The following is a 21,221-nucleotide window of genomic DNA, read 5'->3' on the forward strand; positions in this document are numbered from 1 at the left end:
GGGAACCCAGCTGCTCTAATGATCTCCCTTGTGGTGTGCCAATCTATGATGTTTTCTTTTTCAAAAGAAACACAATAATGCAGTAGGTTTCCAAATATCCAGAGAACTGTACTTAGCAATGAGAGACTGCAGACTGATCGTGCCTTTTTCTTACTGCCAGCGAGGAGGGTTGTCTTTTATAGAACTTCCTAGATTTTAGCAGTATGGTCTTTTTTAATTKGGAGGTTTCTCTTACTAATTTGTACTTCTTCATACAATAATGACAGTGGTAAAAATCTTTGTTTTCAGGGAGAGAAGCTGCTTCTTTAGAAGATTGCATTATGAAGTTTTGGAAATAATTCTGACAGTTTTCTGGGTAATATAATCCAATAACTTTCCCAAAATATGAGTAGCATATAACAAATTTTTTTTAAAAAAAAAAACCAAGTTTTTTTTCCTCATATATTGTATTGCAAAGTGGATTCATTTAAATATGAGCATGCTTTTATTCTTAAAAGTTTCACACTTTTATCCTTGTAGCTGCTGTGGTTAGATTAATAGTAATAAGAATTTCATTTTCATTTTATAAGGGAACACTGATGGATACGGTATCATTACATGCCCAAGTAAACCTCACTAAGCWGTCTTTGAACTTGCAGGGGGTTAGACTGTTCTGTCAGGATTCCTGTTGTGCTGTGGGCATTGGCTGGCACACACTCAGTGATGGTAGGGTCCCATCTCAAGTGCAGGCAGATTTGATTGCTTACCACGTGCTTTCTAGACCTGCAACTCATGTTATATAACTGCTGTGTTGTTATATGGTTATTGAATAGTAGATTATCATTAGGTCAAACCTGTTTAACATAATGATGCGTGTTAAATTAATGAATTAGTATTTTGAAAAAAGAGGGGCGGGTGAAGACAGGGGGATTAGATTCTTCTTTGGTCTTACTGTTAGAATATTCCAAAGAATTTAATTTATTACACMGAGTGTAGGTGCTTGAATGTTTCCTTTAAAACATGTGGGCTTGTAATTTCTTGCAATACGCTTTCTAATCTGCTCAGATCTAATTCAGAGTAACAATAATTTAAATGAAAGGCTGATGTCACAAAATTGCCTCAGAATTTAAAGAAATTTAAAGTAACTRATAAATCTTGTTGGAAAAATGCTGCCATCTTTATCTTCTATTGTAGGAGATGTCTGTTAAGAATAGTTGGAGAGATTTTCTAGAAGGGAAAGGACATCTTGTTTGTGAATAACTGCTGATCCATTAAATGGTTCTTTTAGCTATATTAAGAAGCTAAATGCAACTCACTAAAAATGCTCTTTAGCAAATCTAGGTCAGATTTTTGGTCCATGACAGCTCCTGTCTCTCTCTTAACTTCTTGCTCTCTTTAGAGGTAAACAATTTAATGCAGCAGTAAGCTTTCTTTGCACTGGCAGACTTCAGCACCAACTAATAAAAACTCAAAAGTTAGGTTTTAAAAAGGCAGCTGAATTTTCCATTGAGAAACATATCTGTCAGTGGTTTTGAGAATTTTGATGGAAGAAAATAGAGKGTATTCACATTTAATTAGTATTGTGTATAGGACCAACCTAGTGGGCATTGATAGCTTTTAAGAAAAATAATGAAAACATCTGGGGAAAAATATAGCAGAAAATGATGATTTTGTATGTGCCATCTTGTTTTTAAAGCTCATTTCAAAGAGCAGATCATTTTCTGGTTCTTTCTGCCACTGTGATGGAGGAAGAAGCACATATGCTGAACATCTGTTGGCCTTCTAACCTTGCAATTTTGACTTCAAAATTACAGTCTTTGCAAAACCAGATAAGCTTGCCACATTGACTGAGCAAGCTAAACTAATTCTTAAAATTCCAGTAGGCATAAAAGCAGTCTGGCATAAATGCAGCATTGTCCTTGAGCAGCTSAGTGTGTAGCTCAGCAATGCCTCTCTCGTGTGAGCTGGGCGCATGTACTGAGGAGGATCTTTGGAGGGGAACAGAGGGGTGGAGGCTGCAGATCCACCTGGTACTGTGGGAATCCTTACTATTGATGAAGCTGTGGTCAGTCACAGGTGCTTTCCTGTGAGCTTTGGGTTGCACATCCTGTGTGATGCTTCACAAAGAGTTAGTTGGCTGTTGTCCTGATGTCCACAACCACCTGCTGGAGCTGTGTGCTCCTGTAGCTTCTCCTGTTGAATCAGTGCTTTCACGTGTGTGCCCTTGCTGTATATCTGGTCTATCAGGTGCCCTGGTTTTTCTGTGTCTCATGGGTTAGTTCTGTGCAAGACACGAAGTAGGGCTGCCTGTTGAATTGGTATGGTTGTGACAATACCAAAAATACCACTTTGATCAAAACAGGAAGTTGTAATGGATATAATCCATTCTAATATAAGTGAACCTCATGAATCCCCTAAAGCATGGAGAGCTCTGTTGTAAGATTGAGTTGCTGTGTCAGTACTTTTAAAATGCATATTCAAAGCRTGGTGAAGGGTCCTTTGAAATACAGCTGCTTATAAATATTGTATTTGCTTTTGAACTGTGGCTCATAGAACTACAACAGCATCTTTATGAAGCTGATGTCCTCACAAGGTGCCAGTACTTCACAGTGCTAATCTTTATCAAGAAGGCATATTGCCCTTTTTAGCCATCCCTCTTAACTTACTAATTCTCATGACAGTTACTGCCTTTTGGCCTGGTAATGTCTTGCAATCAAAATAATCCACAGGAAAATGCATTAAAAGCATTTTAAGCAGATCATTGTGGCAGAAGCTTTATTCTTTTTCAGACTCAGATGATCATTGATGCATRTGGATAACTTAAAGGGAAATAGCCTTTGATTCAGTACAGCAATCAAGGTGATCTGAGGATCTTAAATCTCTGCTAGGTAAATTTAAATGACTTCACTACRAGCTTCATCTGCTTCTGTGTGCCAGATGGAGAATATGTATTCATGAAGTCTTTAGTGTGTGAAAACAGGGTACATGTGTTCATTAAACATTCAAACTAGACTTTTAAGAGATGAAGTGCTTGATTTATATATGAATAAAAATTTTCACATATTAAAATAATTTTATTGARGTAACTTATTTGTTTTGTTTTATGCTGTCTGCATAAAACAAAAAAGGGAGCTGAAAAGTAAGTCTGTATTTAGACTGTTATGTATCTAGTAGCATATTGTAATCTTTCTTTGTTYATGTAAAAAGAGAAAATAGTTTCTGTTCACCAGGTGTCTACTCAGAATTTGGTTAATGCTTTGAGCGTGACTGAYAACTTTTATGACTGAATTAGGACCAGTGGAGGATCACAGCATAGTGGAAGTGCTGACTTACAAGTAATTGTATTGGTGAATTATATGATGTGTTTGGGACCAAAGTGAGCACATAATTGACACACTTGACACTTAATATTTCTCTTTTCTTTCCCCTAGTTTCTTTGCTTGAAGAATATAAGGACTTTTCTTTCGGCATGTTGTGAAATATTTGGAATGAAGAAAAGTGAACTTTTTGAAGCATTTGATTTGTTTGACGTGAGAGATTTTGGAAAGGTAAGGATCCTCTTAATTACGTCCTGAGTAACACCTGTGTTCTGCTGGTTGCCTATAGAAGACTTTTCTGGTAGCTGTGGTCTAGAAGTTGTGAGTAATGGATGAGCATTCATTATGAAAACATAGTGGGGAGGAAGTAAGAAAGCATTAAAAATAGGGTTATATTGGAGGGCCTAACAAAGGGCAGAGAAAAATACTTGGTAGGAAAGTTCTGAGAGTGTGAAAAGCCAAGATAAATGGTTTGAAAGATGCTGAGTAAAGGTAAATGAAATGCAAGAAGATAACAAACTCTGAGTGCTGTTTGGTGAAATCAATTTGGCATAAGTTGTGTGGATTTGGAAACCCCGGGCCTGTGCMTTGAGACCACGTGATGTGGAATGTCTTTTTTTTTTAGTGTCAATGCTTGAAATTCACATGGGTACTTTGCCAATTTTTTTTGACAGTTGTTTTTTTTTCCTAACCTGCTGTAAAGCTCAGTCACAGCTATGATAGGTTAATGTGACTATACTAATTCACACAGTATATGTACAGTATATTCTATAAGTCTGTGATACTTCTACATGTAAATAATTTTCCAGTCTGTTGTTCAGCCTCCTACATACCTGTTTGATCTGTCATTGCCCACATGTATTTAGTTCAACTTCAGTTTCTGCTTTTGAGTCATAATATCATTACCCTAATTTCACAGGAAAAAGTCTAAAAATTACCTGAAGTAGCATTAAAAATAGCTATTTATTCAAAATTAGTATAGTTTAAGCATTATTGCTTTTTTGAGAGATCATAAATTTACTGTCTCATTTTTATGCATTTTTCTTTGTTTACGTAGGCATAAAGGTAAAGATGAAGTAAGAGTGCAAGAATGAATTAGGTCTGCAATATGATTGTTTGRAAGGCTTAGTGATTATCAGTAACCAAAAGATCTAATTATTTTCCTCAATCTTTTGTCTGGTTTTAAGTCCTCTGGGCATTAAGTTAGATAACCTYGTAATTCCACCTGTTCTTCAGTTTTACTGTACATCTTGTGCTCATAAATCATATTTAAGACAAAGCTTTTATTAAAATTGGTCCTTCTATACAAATTTGGACAATAAAAATAAGATTTTTTTATTTGTTTTGATTGTGCAAGTAATGGAGGAATTTAAAAGTGTTGGGCTTTATTTTTTTGTGTGTACTAGCAATGTCCTATTTAAGGTATTTTCAGTCATAWATCTCAGTGTTTGATTCAAACCTTTGATATCTATGCCTAATGCACAGAAATTGTCATTGTATGTTCTAATTACTTGCTGAAAGTTTCTCATTTTAGCCATGTAAATATATCCTAGTTTTAATACGGTCTAGCTTTCAAGAAATATTTTGCAGTGTAAATTATTATTGCTGCATCACTGAATAYCCAGTAAACAAGTTCTGAATTAATGGTGAATTTAACCTAAAATGTGTTTCTCATACTCTTGATATGTAATTTTAACAGAATTTATTTTGGCATATGATTTTGTGTAAGTAGAATAATTGGATTAAAAAAAAATATCCCCATATTCCATCCGTGATACTTATTATTTAATTTTTCTTCCCAACATAATTTTGGATGTAGAGGTGTGGAGTTTTTTTCTTTTTGCTGCCACAGTATAGCACAAAGACTAATTATCCCTGGTACTGGTTTTCCAGTTTTAGTGCATACAGGCAATGGCTTCTCTAGTCTAGGTYACCTTTCTTGGAAAGCTGCAAGGTGAAAATGCAGTGACAAATTTGAGAGGTGCTGCTGTGTGGGATTCTCTCATGAGATGAGCTGTGTGTGGGAGCAGCTGCCTGTGCAGATGTGGAGATGCTGAATTGAACAAGTCTGTGCAGTCCTTGCAATAATTGTGCTGGGTTGCTTTTAGGTGCTTGACAGCTCTGCTGTTCAGCTGCTTCCATTGGGTGCTTGTGTGGAAACTTGCCATGCACAGGTGGAGATAGGAATAGGCTGTGCTCAGATGGGCTGAGAGCTGTGCTTTAATAGCTTATGAGCACGTAGTGAGCTTCTGAAAGGGACTGTGAACTTCAGGCTGTCTGTGGAAGTGGGAGGAGAAATGGCAACTGTGTTAACATTGGCTTCCCTTTTCTGTATCGCAGTTGTATTAAGTTATTTGTTGGCCTTTAAGTGTATTGATTGTACAGTTAGCAGAGGAAAAAGTGGCATGAGATTTCATTTGCATGTCTGATAATGCACTTACTACTTTGGAAATTCTGATTGCTGGTTACAGTGGTGAGAATAGCAAACAGTATCTTTTTCACACTGTTCTTTGGTTTTCAACTTTCCCCTTCATTATATTTTCCTGTGAGTAACAACTCCAACACTGTTGTACATTTCCAGCTTCCTTGAACAGAAATTGTATATATGCAAAAGGCCAATAAAAGAGTGCTGCAGATTTTTCCTGCTACTGCAACCAAGTCATCCTGCCATTTCTAAAAGAATTCTTTGAACTGCTCTAAATGTGTACAAAATATGAATGATCTTAAAATGATTTCATGCTCAAACAAAAAGGAGCATCTGATTTAAAACCACTGTTATCCACACTGTTTCTCAAATAGGTGATGGGATGAGTGTGTGCATTACTGACAGCCTTTTATACATTTGAATGTACKAGAAGCTGTCTTCAGATGTCAGAAGCTGACAAGTACTTATTAGTGGTGAGATATAAATRAACTGTTGCTGAGGTGGCTCCATAAACCTTATTTGTTAATTTTAAATGTTTCAGTTTAATTTATAAAGAAATTATTATTCAATTTGTCATCTTAAGATGACAAATGTTTTGTTCAGTATGACAGACTTCAGTGATTATTAAAACATGCTAGTGGAGGGAACAAGCAAAATGTGTTCATTGCAAATGAACAATATCCCTTCAAGGATGTAAGATTGAAGGGGAAAAATAAGGTGAGAGACCTGGTGAGGGCAACTGTGTTTATTTTTTTGGGTTTTTTTTGGGTTTTTTTTTTTTTTTTTTTTTTTTTTTTTGTTTTTTTTTTTTTCAAATTTTCTGATGTTTTTCACCTCTATGAAGAAAATGGCAGACAAAACCAGAGCCTTGTAGAAGTAGCAGCTGTTTCCTGCCAATATAATCTTATGACTATTAGCAGCTTTGTGAAATACTGGTTACAAAATGTTTGCTGTAATGGTGAAACTTGCACTTAATAGTTAGAGGTAAATGAGCTGTTTCAAGATGCTTTGACATAATGTATGAAAATTTGTCTTGAACTTTGTGCTCTGTTTTGCAGAGATGCTTTGATCTCTCAGTGATTAGAGAAAAAGAAGGGGTGTATGTGGAGTGGATGGGAATCRGAGGTGAAACTGAAGTAGCAACATTTAAATATCTAAAGAATAGGTTAAGAAATAAACACAGGTAACTTAATCTGTGTGTTTAATGTGTACATTCTGTATGAATATTGATATTAGCTGATACAAGATGAGTCTTCTTCTGTTTCTAATATAACAGCACAGAGTTTCTCACTTTTAGACTGACTATGGTTGAAAAAAGAGGGGCTACATTACACAGGAATGGGAATGTTCTTTAAATCATGCTTTTAAAAACTGTGTAGCTTGATTTTCTTGGAGTTGTGTGKTATTCACCCATTCCCACTGATTCACCTTTCTATCAGTAAATTTAATTGTTGCTGCATTAAGTTCCTGACAGAGCATGAAATGTTCTCCCACGCACTGGAGGTGCCAGACAGTGTTTTCATTATGAATTCCATGCTGGAGAGTCATTTTTCACTACCGCGGGGTTGTCAGGTTCTTCCTTTCTACCTGTRTGCCAGAAAAAGCAAATGCTGTTGGTACTTGTTCTTTCAGCTCTGAGCCCTGCACACTCCTCCAACAGCTGCCTTTGCTGCTTGGTGCACCACAACAAATTGTTGCTATCCCTATTCTCTGAAGGAAGTTTGGAACTAATGTGTTGCAGAAATGGGAATATGTAGGTTAGTCTGGTGTCYGTTGATGTCAACAGATGCTCCGTGGCCTCAGAGAGCACTGGATGGGGTCCAGTGGGGGAAAATTGTGTCCAGATAGTGTCATAAAAACACCTTTTGTGTGCTCTGCTTTTGATTTTTCTAAATAATATATAACTGAGCATGGAATGTTTTTATGATATAACCAATCTAATATGAACATATCAATATACCCCTCTTCTAGGGATCCTGTGTTAGATGTCTAGAAATAATGTGCAATATTCAGTTGTGATTTTGAAAGGACAAACAAGGAGATCAAATATCAAATGCCATCAATGAAATAAGTAGCTAATTGTTCAAAAGCTTATAATATAATGTCTAGTGTAGCTCATGCCCTGGTGACACTTCRAAGGCTGGTTTATGTAAAAGCAACTGCTGTGAAAATATTGAGGTGCATGTATTTAAGTCACATAGTTTGTGATCATTTTAGTCACTCCCTTACTGCAAAAGAAATTTGGGCACTGATGCAGGAGAAAGTCATGCTGAGGCTGAGAATCCTGGTGTGAGTATTCCCTCAGGTTTAACAGATTCCAGGAAGATTGGACAGATGTGCGTGAGATACACCAAAATCAACACAACAAAATGCAACAATTATAAAAATTACATAACCTTCCAGGAAAAGAGAAAACTGAAACAGTTGAGATTATCTGCAGTTTTCTCACGTTGTATTCRCTGAATTCAATTGGTGGGATAATAGGGCAAAATATGATCACTTTTCACTAACAAAGGTATGTTAAAGCAGCAGAACATGGGGGAACATGCCAAAACATTGTAGTACGCTTCTATAAAGATAGTTAAATGAAGAAAAAGATCAAACTGATAAAAACAAGCCTATCATTGAAAACAGAGCTCTGTACCTTCATTGTCTGAGCTCTTTTAGTTGTAAAATAAAATAGAAGTTAAGTGGTTTGCTCAAGAAACTAGCTGTGCTGCTGTTTTCAGGAGTAGTGTTTCAGTGAGATGGACTGGTTTGGGATGAATGACACTTGAACTTCTCAAAGGTGTGCTTGTGCATGTGGAGGAATGAAGAAACAGAAGATATGGACAGGTTTCAGTGTTCTTCTGCATGGAAATACGTTGGGCAAAATGAGCAAGAAAATAGTAGCCTTTTGCAAAACTGCTGAAATGCTTGGCATTTACGGACCTTGTTTGTTGGTTATTACTGATGTTTATATAGAATTACGCAAAAGTCAAGGACTTATTATCCTCCCTAAAAGCATCCCTTAAATGGTAAAAAAAAAAAAAAAAAATAAAAATCAATCACTTCCATCCCCAAAGAACATAAATCATAGTTTTGGACAGAGCATTGAAGTGGGGTGAGTAATGGTGAATAGCTCATGAACCACCTTTTTGACAAGTCTCTGAAAACATGCAGAAATGGTTTGCCATGGTGTGACCAGGGAAACTATTACCAATGCTACATAAATTTAGTGTCCTTAATTGTAACCCTTTGTTGCAGTGGTCATTGCCAAGTAGTCTACCGATTTCTAGGCACATAACCTCAATAAACCTAAAACTGTTAGCAAGAGCTTCTGCATCAGCATATGTATTTATGCCTGAATATTTCAGGGTTATGGTCTTAAATGTTTTTGTGATAGAATGCTAGTGGACATCACCTCACTGGTCTTTGAAAATGGATTTTTATTAATTTCTTACAGGTTTGTCATAATTTTTCAAGTCGTAATGTTTGCWTCCAGTTGATGAAAAGGGTGACAATAATGTTTGGGTTTGGCCACATAACAAAGTGTGAAACACATCACAAATATTTGGTCATTAATGAAGAGTTCTCATCCAAGGGGATATTTCTATTCTTCTATAATGTAGTTCTGTTCAGTTTTTCATCAAATGTTGTCAGTTAGAAAGCCAAGGTTAACAAGAAACTGTTAATATGAGAAAACAAAGCTAAGTTTCTGTGCTCATTCCTTTGTTCTGAAGATGATCCAAATGTTATCTCTGGCTGATTGAGCCATCCTGGGGACACTGAAATCATGACAATGAATTCTATTAGTGTACATTTCTTTTTGAGGTGAAGGACGTTTTGGAGGACGAAGAGATTTGAAGCATGAGTAGCTTTAAACAGGTTTTATTTCTTCTCACACATTTATTTATACAAATGTTTTTAAACCTTATAAATTCCCTGCAGTGCTTGTAATACAGCCATTTGAGTAACCAAAAGGTGATGAAACTGACTTCTAAAGCCAGAACTTCCTGAATTTACAAATATTGGTCTAAGTAACAATAATGTAAATTAAGAAGATAATAAATGAGTGGCTTGCAGGGGAAGTTCATAACAACTTTGAAGAGTTTTGTATATTTTTTTTTCTGTGGCAGTGAATTTGTTCACCACTGAAGAAGGGTAGGAAACATGTTTTTATCTGTCTTAAAATAAGCCATTAAGAAGGTCATGTTCAAGATACAGTAGAATGGTTATTCAAAAGTAGGACTAAACTGGGCACCCCATTTAAAAAGGGAAATGATTTTGTGTATGAGCTAAATAAAAAATATTCAGTTTCTTACTGTTTGTCCTTGAAAAGTTTTGTTTGCCACAAGCTTAACTTTACTCTGSTAATGGTGAACTGTTCTTTACTGATGTTCAGTGTGGTTCCTCTGTGCCTGGCCTTTTGTCTGAGCAAGAGGCTGAGCCAAGCAGCACTATGAATTACCTAGAATACAGTTTTGCACTTTAACCTGCTTTTTTTTATTGCTTCCTGTAGTTCACTTTGAAACTTAGCTGACTGTATCTTGATAAAAATCAAAGATAAGGAGGCTAAAAAGCTCAAATAAATGAAAATGATACTAATAACTGAACAACTTGAAATACTTATCAGTCCYCATGTTGCTTGCCAAATGTCTTTTTGTTGTATGCATTAATGAAGACAATAGCAATTCAATTGGCTTGATATATTACACTCTGTTAGAAAATAATAAATAGAAAATAATATATTTCATGACTTTCATTGCTCCATTCTAGATGAAAAGTTAGRCAGTTACTAAGTGTAATTGCTATGTTTKTTTTTTTTTYTYYTWTYYTWTTTTTTTTCCTTGGAATGATTTGAAATACCAAAGGATACCTCCTAGCCCTCCCCCTTGCCTGTCTTCCCCACATCTCTTTGTGAYTGTAAATTTGAAATGCTATTGAAGGGTGTCTCTGCTAAACCTCCACCAGAGTGGTTGGGCTGCTCTTGAACTCTGCCTCAGAGGCACAGATTGGAGCTCTGGAGGTGTGGTTTAAACCATCACCTGGTGGTGTTGGGATTTCCTCTGGAGATAAGCCTGTGTGAGCATTCTCCWAGAGATGGTGCTGATGGCACCATGGACCACACGTGGGAGGTGTTCCAATGCAGGGAATGGAGCCAGGYCATGATTGTTCTGCTCAGCCTGTAGAGATCCCCATCTTTCTGCAGGCAAGGGGGACACTGCCTTCAGCTGTGTATGGTTGGGAGTTCTGTGGAAAGCACAGTGTACTTGACTGAAAAGTCCCGAATAAGAACCGTTTTTCAAAGAAAAACAGCAGTTGCTGCTTGTTTCTAGGTATGAAAAGCTCAGGGTTTGATTAAGCTGAAGAATGCTGTGGTGGTTAGATTGGTTGTAATTTCATTCACTGCTTTATCTGYCCAATTTCAGTACAAGGTGAAACCTGCACCAAATGGTTTGCAGCAGGGAACACTGTTTGAGTATTTAATARAAAGGAAATAGATGTTAATGAGAAATGTTTGCAAACTGTATTAGAGGGCTTTAACTTAACACGTTGGTGACAAGRCTAGAGAAGTGTTTGCTAATCAGGRATTGTCTTTTGGTTCTTAATTCTGACACAGTGATTGTCTTATGAATAAATGTCAGATGCACAGCTGCGCATGCCTTCGGAAAGCATGGATGCTTGAATAGACAGGTAATGGAAAAATATGTCAGAAGAGTGTATTCCAGTGTATTTATCTATAAATATGAAAAGCTTACATAGTTTTTGTGATCTAATCGAATACAGTCTTGATGAGATAGAAAAATGAATGCATCTTTCTGTGCAAGCACTGAGCATATTTGGGGACATGGGTTTTTATTCTTGCCAAAACATGTAGCAGAAATGTGGCATCTGAGGTTTTGGGGCTTGACTGTTGTTAACTTTGATGCATGAAATGAGATTTATTTAGGAAAGTTTTATTAAATGGATTATTTGCATTTTCATGGMTTGCTTAATGAGATTTTTGGAGGTGAAACTTGGATAGCTAAACACTGAGGATTTAATTCCCAAAACAACCGTTCAATAGCTAACTCATACAGTGTAAAATTTTATGACGACTCTGTTAGCTGGTAAACTTGGCAGTGTGTCTAGAAAGAGTTGTAAATAATGACAGTTGCTAAGTAGAAAGTATTATTATAGAAGAGATAAAAGTATTTTAAAACAAAACTATTAGCAAAAGTGAAATTAAATGGTGCACTTTAGCTACTGCTAACCTCTACAGGTAAATAAGACCCTASATTTCACCCAGTTACAGTTTAAAACTGTGATATATCAGCATGGATCCCTAGACCAGTCTGTGAAGAGCCTTAGKTAATAGTTATACTGGATGATGTAATAATGCTGGATGATGCTGAAGGAGCTAACAAAAGAATTTTTGAAATGTRCTATTCTGAGCATATTTTCACATGCATGTTTTAACCTTAATGTGATAAATTGCCAGATTAGAGTTGTGTGGARGCTTGAGTAGGTTGCATATAGATCTTCAGTTGAAACCCATTTTGCACTGTGAACACATAAGGAACACTTCACAGAATTACTTTGGAAAACCAACTGACAGCTAGTTCACATAAATATAATTAATTCCTCAAGCCAACTTTAAGTTGCTGAAAGGTTTAAAGTATTTCTAAAGTAGAACTCATTGGAGCAAAAATCCATCAGTGACATTGTGCAGGCACGTGATGTGTTTCTTGCAGGGGCTAATTGATATTAGCTGTGTAATTCAGTGTACTATGTAATCCATTTTTTTTTTAAACCAAAATATGTAGATTACTTGAGGGAGGATTTACTGCCTGTACCTTTGAAGGAGAGTAGAGCAAAAAAAACTGAATGTAGGTCACCGATGGGTTGGGGAGTTTTACTTTAATTCACTTTGAGCCCTCACTGTTGCCCAAAACTCACAGAGCAGTTTAAAGAGATGTGTTGATTTCATAGTGACTCAGTAGGGCATAATGCAGCTTTTCCTTCCTCCAGTGCTAGACCAAAATAGAATGATTCTCCTGAGTGGAATGAGGCATAGCCCCTGCTCTGTGCCCTCTGACTGAGGTACCTGAATGTACCTGGGAATTGTCTGGGCCTGGGGACACACCTAGGAGCTGGCAGCAGCCCRCACCTCACAGAAACCTTGGAGAATAGAACATGGCATGAGGAAGGGACACAATGCCAAGCTTGTGGCAGCCCTGTCTGAACAGTTGGCTCAACGTGTCTAAATATTGTCACTATCAGAGTTGTAGCTGGCACACTGTGGAGTGATCCCATGTGATGTATTCATGACTTCAAAAGCAGCAGAACAAGGAGTAAGACCTAACTTCATAAAATCTTTCTTACCTTCAAGTTTCCTTTCAGATGCTTGTCTGACTCGGTTAGATAATAAATAAGAAAKTAATAGCTGTTTGAAACAAGTGTCAGGCCAAGAATAGCTGTGCACATTTTAAACATTATTTACTTGACTGTGGCAATTCCTTATGATTTTATCCTATCTTCTGGTCACCATTAGTTTGTTTGAAAAGTACTCTGTCTGTATATGTATGTGTGTGTGTGTGTATATATATATAAACATCTGTTGAGGTTTAGGCACTTGTGTATATGGCAGCATCTTGTGGAACTTACTTGCTCTACTAAATATTGTTAAGTGATATATATCGTTCTGGGTTTATTTTGAGACTGACTTTTAGTGTTTTGATTTGGGGAGGACCTCCCTTAGAGTTTTTCAGCCAACTAAAAGGAAATTTGAGAATGACTGAGTACCTTAAGTATTGTTTGGACACACTTTGTGTGAGTTTGGACACACTTTGTGTGATCTGTGAGAAACAATCTGGGTGCTGGTAAACAAGCTTCATTAGGAATCTTGAAGTTAAATTAACTCAGTGAAGTTAATGAAAGTTGTTAAACCACCTGATTAGAAATGTCATCATACCCTTTTCAGAGTGGTGAGGTCTACGTATTTGTAGAGGCTGGATATAAGATGTTTTTTCTCTGTTACATATTTTGTGGCAAAAAAATATTTGTTAAAGGGATGATCATACCTTAGTAGAAAACAAACAGGTTTTTCCTGGCCAAATTAGTAGAAAGCTGCTTTAAATTTGGATAAATATTTTTATTTATGTTAATATTACTAACATATTTTAGCATGTTGTTTTGTCATGGAAAAAGTGGATTCTAGACCAGACGTCTGATCTACAATGCTCAATACTGTCTGTCTTTCTTTGGACATTTCTTTATAAAATTAAACAAATTGGAATATGAATTCATCTCTTTTTGAGACCGTAGGAAAAGAGGGTAGTTTTCCTATATCTAGCAAACATCTAGCCAAAACTTAGTGAAAGAACTTGAATACTAGGAACTTCAGCATAACATGTGCTTTGATTTTTGAACTTCTACAAAGTAATTCACATTTACATTTTAGGGGATTTTTGGATGGAGATTTGCCACCCACAGGTGGGTGGCATGAATTTGGAATCTGTAGGAGTCACAACCAAACTGATTTTAAGTCTTGCCTTTATGAGTATTATTAATTAGATTAACCAGGCTGATGCTGGATGCAGAATTAAATAGGAGTGCATGAGAACATTTCTATTCAAATTGTGGGGTTTATAGGTAATTTCTTAAGTCTCTTTCTCTTGTGGAAGTGACTAATCCACCTGTGCCTTTAACAGTCTGCTAAATACTAGGAAAAGGTGCCACTTTGAGACTTCAGGTTAACAAAACAATAACCATACCAAGTTAGCAGAGTGCTTTGACCATGGGCTCTGGGCAGCAGAACTGCTGGTTTCCTTCCTCCACACTTGGCTCTTGGTGCTGCCCTGTGTTCACCCTTGCCTTACASCCAACTAATGTAATCTGTCTGATCATTTCTACTTAGGCTTTCATCACTTCATGTTTAAACTAATTTTCTGTGGTCAGTTACTATTTATTCTTCATCAGTGCCTTGTGTCCTTTGCTGCCTTCCTTCTTTGCCTTTCTTGCCACCCTGCCTTGCTGTCTGGTGTACATCCTCATCCCCACAGAGTTTCTTGGGTCTTTTCTATTTTTGCTTTCAGGTTTGTTTCTGGAGTTTTGTTTTGCCTCTTGGTTTTTGCTAGAAGACTGTTCCTGTTATTCCTGTGCTTATTTAAATACATCTTCAGATTTTTCTGYGTAGCAGATAAGTACTCACTGCTCATCAGAAGAGAACTATGGCTCTATTGACATTTCTGCAATTCTCGAGAATTTGAATATCAGGGTYTCTTCCTTCAATTTGCTCCTCTAAAGAAGAAATATTTACTTTGATTTTGTTTACTTCCTTTTGCATCTTATTCAGAGCATATTTTTGTATGTTTAATAGCACAGTGAGAAGAGTCTTTGATGTTTTCTTGTACCATCAAAACTCAGAAAAGGAGAAAAGATTTCTTAGCACTGATATTCTGATAAATTTTTGTTTCTTTTGTCTAAACTGAAAATAACCCCACTACTCTAGAGATGTTGTGAGAAGGAACTTGAAGTTTGACACAAATTATTCAATAAAATAATTTTAGGATTTATAAACTATAAGATAATGTAATTTACCTGAAACATGTGTAAAKGAGGTATTAATATTAACTAAGATGTACGTTTGATTTATAACCATATTTTCTTGAAGAAAGTTGACATTAAGCAGTAGTCTGGTTGGAATGCAAYAGACAGATGTTTAGGCAAGATTATTCTTGTAACTGTCTATACTTCATCTATTGACTYGTAATGTGTATTTATCAATATACACATACATGGATTGCTGTGATGAATGAGATATGTGGACTGTACCAGATTTACCTTTCCTGAATTTCTCAGAGTTCATTTATCAAATTCCAAGATGAAGTTAACTGCTTCTTCATTTCAGACTGGATTAAAGAGCATTGAATCWGAGAGGAGGGTTTAGCTTTCTATTTCTTATCCAATCAGTACTCACAAATTTGACTAAAAACTACTCGTGGTGTTTGAATCCAGAAAACAAGGCTTGTGCCATAGTAAAAACAAGGCATTAAAAAATACTTGAGCAATAGCACTTATTAGAAGATCTTTGCAGAGAAAACTGTACAGAAAACAGCAAGAATCTTGTGCCAATGTACTGCTCTGGGCTGGTCCGAAAATACCCYGCAAGGCAGCGAAGTTTAGTGTGCTGTATTGCGTGTTTGTGCTTTTATGGGGCATTTCTGCTTGTGTGTGTTTGCAGAAACAGAGACTCGGGGTAGTGCTGGCAGTCTGAGCTGTCTGAGGCACAGAAAGGTCTAAAAGACAGCCCTTCTTCTCCCAGTGTTGATGTAGATGGAGTATGTGCTAGTAAACCAGCAGGGAATGTTGCAGGATGTTTCTGCTTATTCACTCAATCTTTGTATTTAGTCATAAGAGTTAGGGAGCATAAACTTTTTTTCTCCTTAGACATATTTTTCTGGGAGTCATGAAAGATGCTTTATTACATTTACTCTATTGAGAAAGTAAACCTGAAAAGCTGACTTATTTTCCAYGTGGTTTCCTAGAAATGGAAAATGAAGGTGAATACAAGTGCTGGTTTAGAGGCAGYTGTTTTCATAAGCATTTGAGAGCAAGTATTTTTTTGCCAAGTAAAAATAATGTAGGCTCATGTAGAAATTGAGTTGCTTTCTATACTAATTCATAAGTTTGGAAAAAAAAAMCAACCCTAAATCTACAAACATGAACTCTCGTTCTGCTCTTTGTGTGCACATGGAGAACACTTTGCTCAGGCAGTGAAATTGGTAGGTACAGTGTCAGCATAACTGCTTCTTTCTTGCTTGTTGCAAGTGTAGAACTCCAGGTATGAAGGGGAATTCAGTGATAAATTCGACAGTGTAAGGTAAAATGTTAAAAGCAGAGTCAGTGTTCCCTAACACTTGTGACGTTGTACCACTGTATCAAAGCTCTTTGGCTGATAGGGAAGAATCCATCTGCCAGGGCACCTCAGACCTTACGATGGCTTTAAATTGATCCATGTTCGTTTACTTGGCAGCCCAGAGTCTTAAGGGAAAAAAATGCCCTTTCTGTGAAGCTTCTCATAGAMAGAGGAGCCCTGAACTAACAAGGCAGACAATCCTGTCAGAAGCCCTTTTGCTTGCACGCTCTCTTGGACTGTAATGAGTTGTAGTAGGAGTTGTTCTGAAGATGGAGACCATGTAATGCATGTTCTGAGTGTCATGGACAGTGGGAAACTGAAGAGCATCAGTAATCAAAAATCCACTGAAAAATTAAAGTTGTACWGCAGTAGCCTGGCCTGTACATATATACCACTTAATTTTGACCAACACCTAGACTGTCATCTTAATAGAAAAGTGATAATTATAATTTGTTGTATGCTGGTCTTAAGGGCTTTTCYGCATAGTCTACAGTGCAAAGGTGTTGTATAAGAGTGGTTTTAATGGCTGTATTATCCTTGAACTGCAGTAATTAAAAGTTTCCAAAAGCTACATCTGAATCTAGACCATGCCTTGTCCTGATCTTATCTACATACCTCGCAAAATCTATATTGTTTGTGCTCTGCATGGTGTAGGTACCTCAGCTMCAGCAACAAGCTAACAGTGTTAATGCAGCTAACAAAGAAGTTTATACATTGAAATTTTTGTTCCTTTTGGTGGAAAACATGGATTTTATATTTTTTTTAATAAAAACCAACAAATTAGCATGGAGGGACCTCTTACCTTYTTTGTTCTGATTTTGTTTCATTTGCTTCATAGGTTTGGTTTCAGTTTTCTTGTCTTTTTCTCTACTTTTTGAGGTGATGTTTTTGCAATCTCAAACCCCTTCAKAAGCTGACAACATTCTTTTGAATTAAGTTTTTTCTCTTTCTCCATTGCTTCACTCTCCTTCCTTCAACTTTCTCTCATCTTTCTCCTACTGATGTCTCTCTTATTTCCCAAAACTTCYATCTCTTCAAATCCTCTGACTTTGCTGTTGTCTGAAGATTACATTTCATGCGCCTGCCTCAGTTAAGCTGGTTTTGATACTGTTTCATCCCTACTATTTTTGATATGAGTGCAGCAAGGGAGTTTCTGTGCTCTTGGAAATACCCGTGAGCAGTAAAGTTAGTTTCCAAGTGAAAATGGAGATGCATAGAGGAACACAATTTTAACAAATAGATAGTGTGGGATGAAATTACAAGCTGGGATGCTGAATAGCTTTTTAAAAATTTCAGCATTGAGGCTGTTTTACTCAATTTAATGTTCATCAGCTTGTGTAAATTTTGACTGATCTTGGTTTTAGATTTGAAGTTTGATGTGAAAAAAGTGAAGAAAGTAGAGGCGCAATTTAGGTTGCTGCTGAATGTAAATTAGAACTTCCAATTTGAAATCCCCTCCTGAGACATTTGACCCATACAAATTAAACACTCTTTACCACAAATACTGCATTTCATTGAGACTAATATCTGTGACAAAATGCTAGGAAAATCTTGGTATCTTTCATGTTGTATGTTTGATAAAACCACTTATGCAATGTTGGTTTATTGCAATATATTTCCAAAATGACTCTGCATTGASTACAAGAGGTGGGGAGCCTGTTGTTCCCAAAGCATGGCCTTTTGTGGTTTGTTTTCTAGGTGTATCTGCTTGCCTGCAGTTGCTCTTGCATTTGCTCATTGTAGGCTGCTGCTGAGATTGACTATAGCAGGGCTCAATAATGCTTGGGATATTGGTTTGAATGCACTGAATTGGACCAAAATGCCCAACTAAATTAATGTCAAGAGTTTCATTCAACTCATATGTGCTASTAGTGTTTTTATCATAAATAGTGAGGACTGAAGTTGGCCTTGGATCAAGTTGTGTGACCTGTTACCAGYCTGGGATGTGTTCGGTCCTGTGCCATTTCACAAATGTTTTTAAGCACAAATCCACAACAAATAYTTGGAAATGCCTATAAACCCTATAKAGTARAAGTGAASTACAGTCCTAGGTGCTGTAAGAGGCAATATTAATGTCAGAAATTACTGCCTCTACCCTGGCAGAATGCCTCCAGTGTGGCTGAGCTGGGAAAGAAGYTGTTTACTGTCTCTCTTTTTGCAATGTTGAAGGCAAGTGCAATGCTTTCGTATTGGATTGATCTAATCCCTTCTGGTAGAGTAGAGTGATCTCCTAAGAGTGTGAGGCCTGAGAAATTGCTGTGGGCTTTTGTGAGTCACTGTGAGTGAGCTGGAGGGTAATTGCAGCAAAGAGAACAGCTCACTTCCCTTTGCACTGTAGCAGGGATTTTTTTTTTTCTTGCAGAGAATAAGGGGGTGTTAAGTGTGTGTTTATGCTTAATAAATACTCCTATCTTCATTGATTGTGTACTGGAGTAAATTCCATTCATGGTTCAGGTGTGACTTGGTACCACTAACCAAAGCCACCCACTAGCTGAATTTGTATAGTCAATGGTTAAAGTAAACTCAGAAAATGGAGAAGTGTGGCAGTGGCTGGTTCACCCAAGACAGGAAGAAAAAAATTYTCCTCTGGTTTTAGCAGAAGAGAGGAAGAAAAGCTCCATTACACAGCCTCCTCTGAGCATCGTTCTTGCTTGGATCAAAATTSACAAGGACTCTGTTTAAATATTAAAGTGAAATAACACAGTGGGAGTGAGGAAACCACATGTCACTTACACTGCAGGATGCATGCCTAAAAACAGTATTGGAGGTGCAATCAATAATGAATATGAAARCACAAATTTCCTTCTAAAATATTTGCATGCCAATTTTAAACATCCAAGGTCAAGAACACCCAAAATATATATACATAGTGTACAAACTGGAGATGGAAATTTAGAGAATGTGCTTCTTCTTTTCAAAATGTGAAAATAGTCTTCTGAAGTCTGTTAAAGGGCAGGGGCAAAAGAAATGCAATTTTTGGAAAACACACAGCATTGATTTGTGGCCATTCCTATTTAAAAAAAACCACACCTGTTCAAAGTCTGAACACTTTTGATAATCTCCCTGTTCAGTCATTAAACATTTTAAAAGGAATGCTTACATTTAGGTTAAAAAAAAAAAAAAAAAAAAAAAAAAAANATTAAAATACCCTGCTTAAGATGCAGCAAAAAGCAATTTCTTTCATGATTGGTTACTATTATAACCCGTATAAAATATGGTAAAAATGCCACGGCATCATCAATATGAGTGCTCAAAAAGCATTGATCAAAGCTGAATACAGCTTGAAGATGCTGTTTCTGTTCATTCCTTGTAACGTTTTTTTTCTGAAGGGAACTGGAATGACTTAATAGCAGATAGGTTTTGYAGTACTGTCCTAGGAATATCCTCTTGTACCATTTTGCAAAACCTGAAATGTTGTAAATGCACCAGAAAGGACAAACTCCTATTCCATCCTCAGAAGAACAGTATGCTCTGAAGCACTCTGCACTCACACTATTCATTGCAGGGTTCAAGTGCTGTTTATAACACTGCAATGCTTAAAGTAAGGTTGTCATTCTTTAAACAAGATCTTAAGAAGAAAATAAACCCAATGAAAAAAACAGCCCCAAACTTAACATCCCTGAAGGCATGGTGAGGGCTGGAAGGTATTCAAAGAATCAAAACCACGAGCTGCAGACAGGAAGCAGCTGCTAGAACTCCTTCCTCCCATGCTTGTGTTGGGGAGTCTTTTGGACAAAATGAACCAAGAGATGAGGAGGACTCTGCTTCTTGTGCAATTTGAAATTTTTCAGTTCCTTGTAACAACAGAGCCGTCTAGGGAAGATTTCATGCTTTTGGTCTTGCAGCTGTAGCCTAGTCAGAGTTGTAAAACTTGAAAAATTGGATTTTAAGCACAAAGTTTTAAAATGTACATACATTTGTGTCCACTGTTTGATATTGATYATTCAAGATTTGTTCATTATGGTCCTAATAACATGGTATTGAGAGCATTTGGTTTTGTTTCTCCTCCTTTAATGTTTGGGATTCATGTGTGCAGTTCTGTCAGTCGCTGTTCATGTACCAGGGTTTGCATGATCAGAGTTACCGCTTCTGATGAAAGGAGTAAAATTTTGCAAATGTTCAGTGTKCAAAAGGGGGTGGAGAGGTTTTAGTGAGGTGTCCAATCTGCCCTTTGCTATTGTTGGAAACAACCTTTATGCTTTTRGCTACTGTGATAGAGAAAAACGCTGTAGAAAATTTACATCAGTAATGTAAACATTTCTGATGCTTGGTGTAAATTTGARATGTGCAAACAACAGAACTCTGTTTTGGATATTTCTAACCTAATGTCAGATGTTTCACTTTTACTACAAGGGGTAAAGATTCTTGACCTCAATTTGTCCTTTTGGACATCAGGTTGTTTATGCTCATTTCTTTCAGAGCACTTTGTAAAAATTATGTTCTACAAGCTCTGCCTGCCTTCTTGTTGCCAAGCTGCCCATCTCACCTCTCCTTCTTACAAGGCTTTAGCGAAAGGTTACATCTTCTGTAGCTTTTGATTCCCCAGGGCTTTTGAAGTCCTAGCGGTTTGCATCTCTGTAATCAGTTCATCTACGAGCAGAGCAACAGCACCCAGGAG

The 21,221-nt window shown here is 36.9% G+C and overlaps 1 protein-coding gene across 1 annotated transcript in view; it reads left to right on the forward strand.

Annotated features, from left to right (window-relative positions):
* Positions 1-21,221, forward strand: part of VAV3 (vav guanine nucleotide exchange factor 3) — a 146,391-nt gene that overhangs the window by 24,582 nt on the left and 100,588 nt on the right. Inside the window, exon 2 of the mRNA XM_057364284.1 lies at positions 3,411-3,527. Coding sequence (XP_057220267.1) covers positions 3,411-3,527 — 117 coding nt within the window. The remainder of the gene's footprint in view (positions 1-3,410; positions 3,528-21,221) is intronic.

This window comes from Malurus melanocephalus, unplaced genomic scaffold, assembly GCF_030028575.1.
Source record: "Malurus melanocephalus ecotype Western Australia unplaced genomic scaffold, MMel_1.1 scaffold_37, whole genome shotgun sequence".
Lineage (NCBI taxonomy): Eukaryota > Metazoa > Chordata > Aves > Passeriformes > Maluridae > Malurus > Malurus melanocephalus.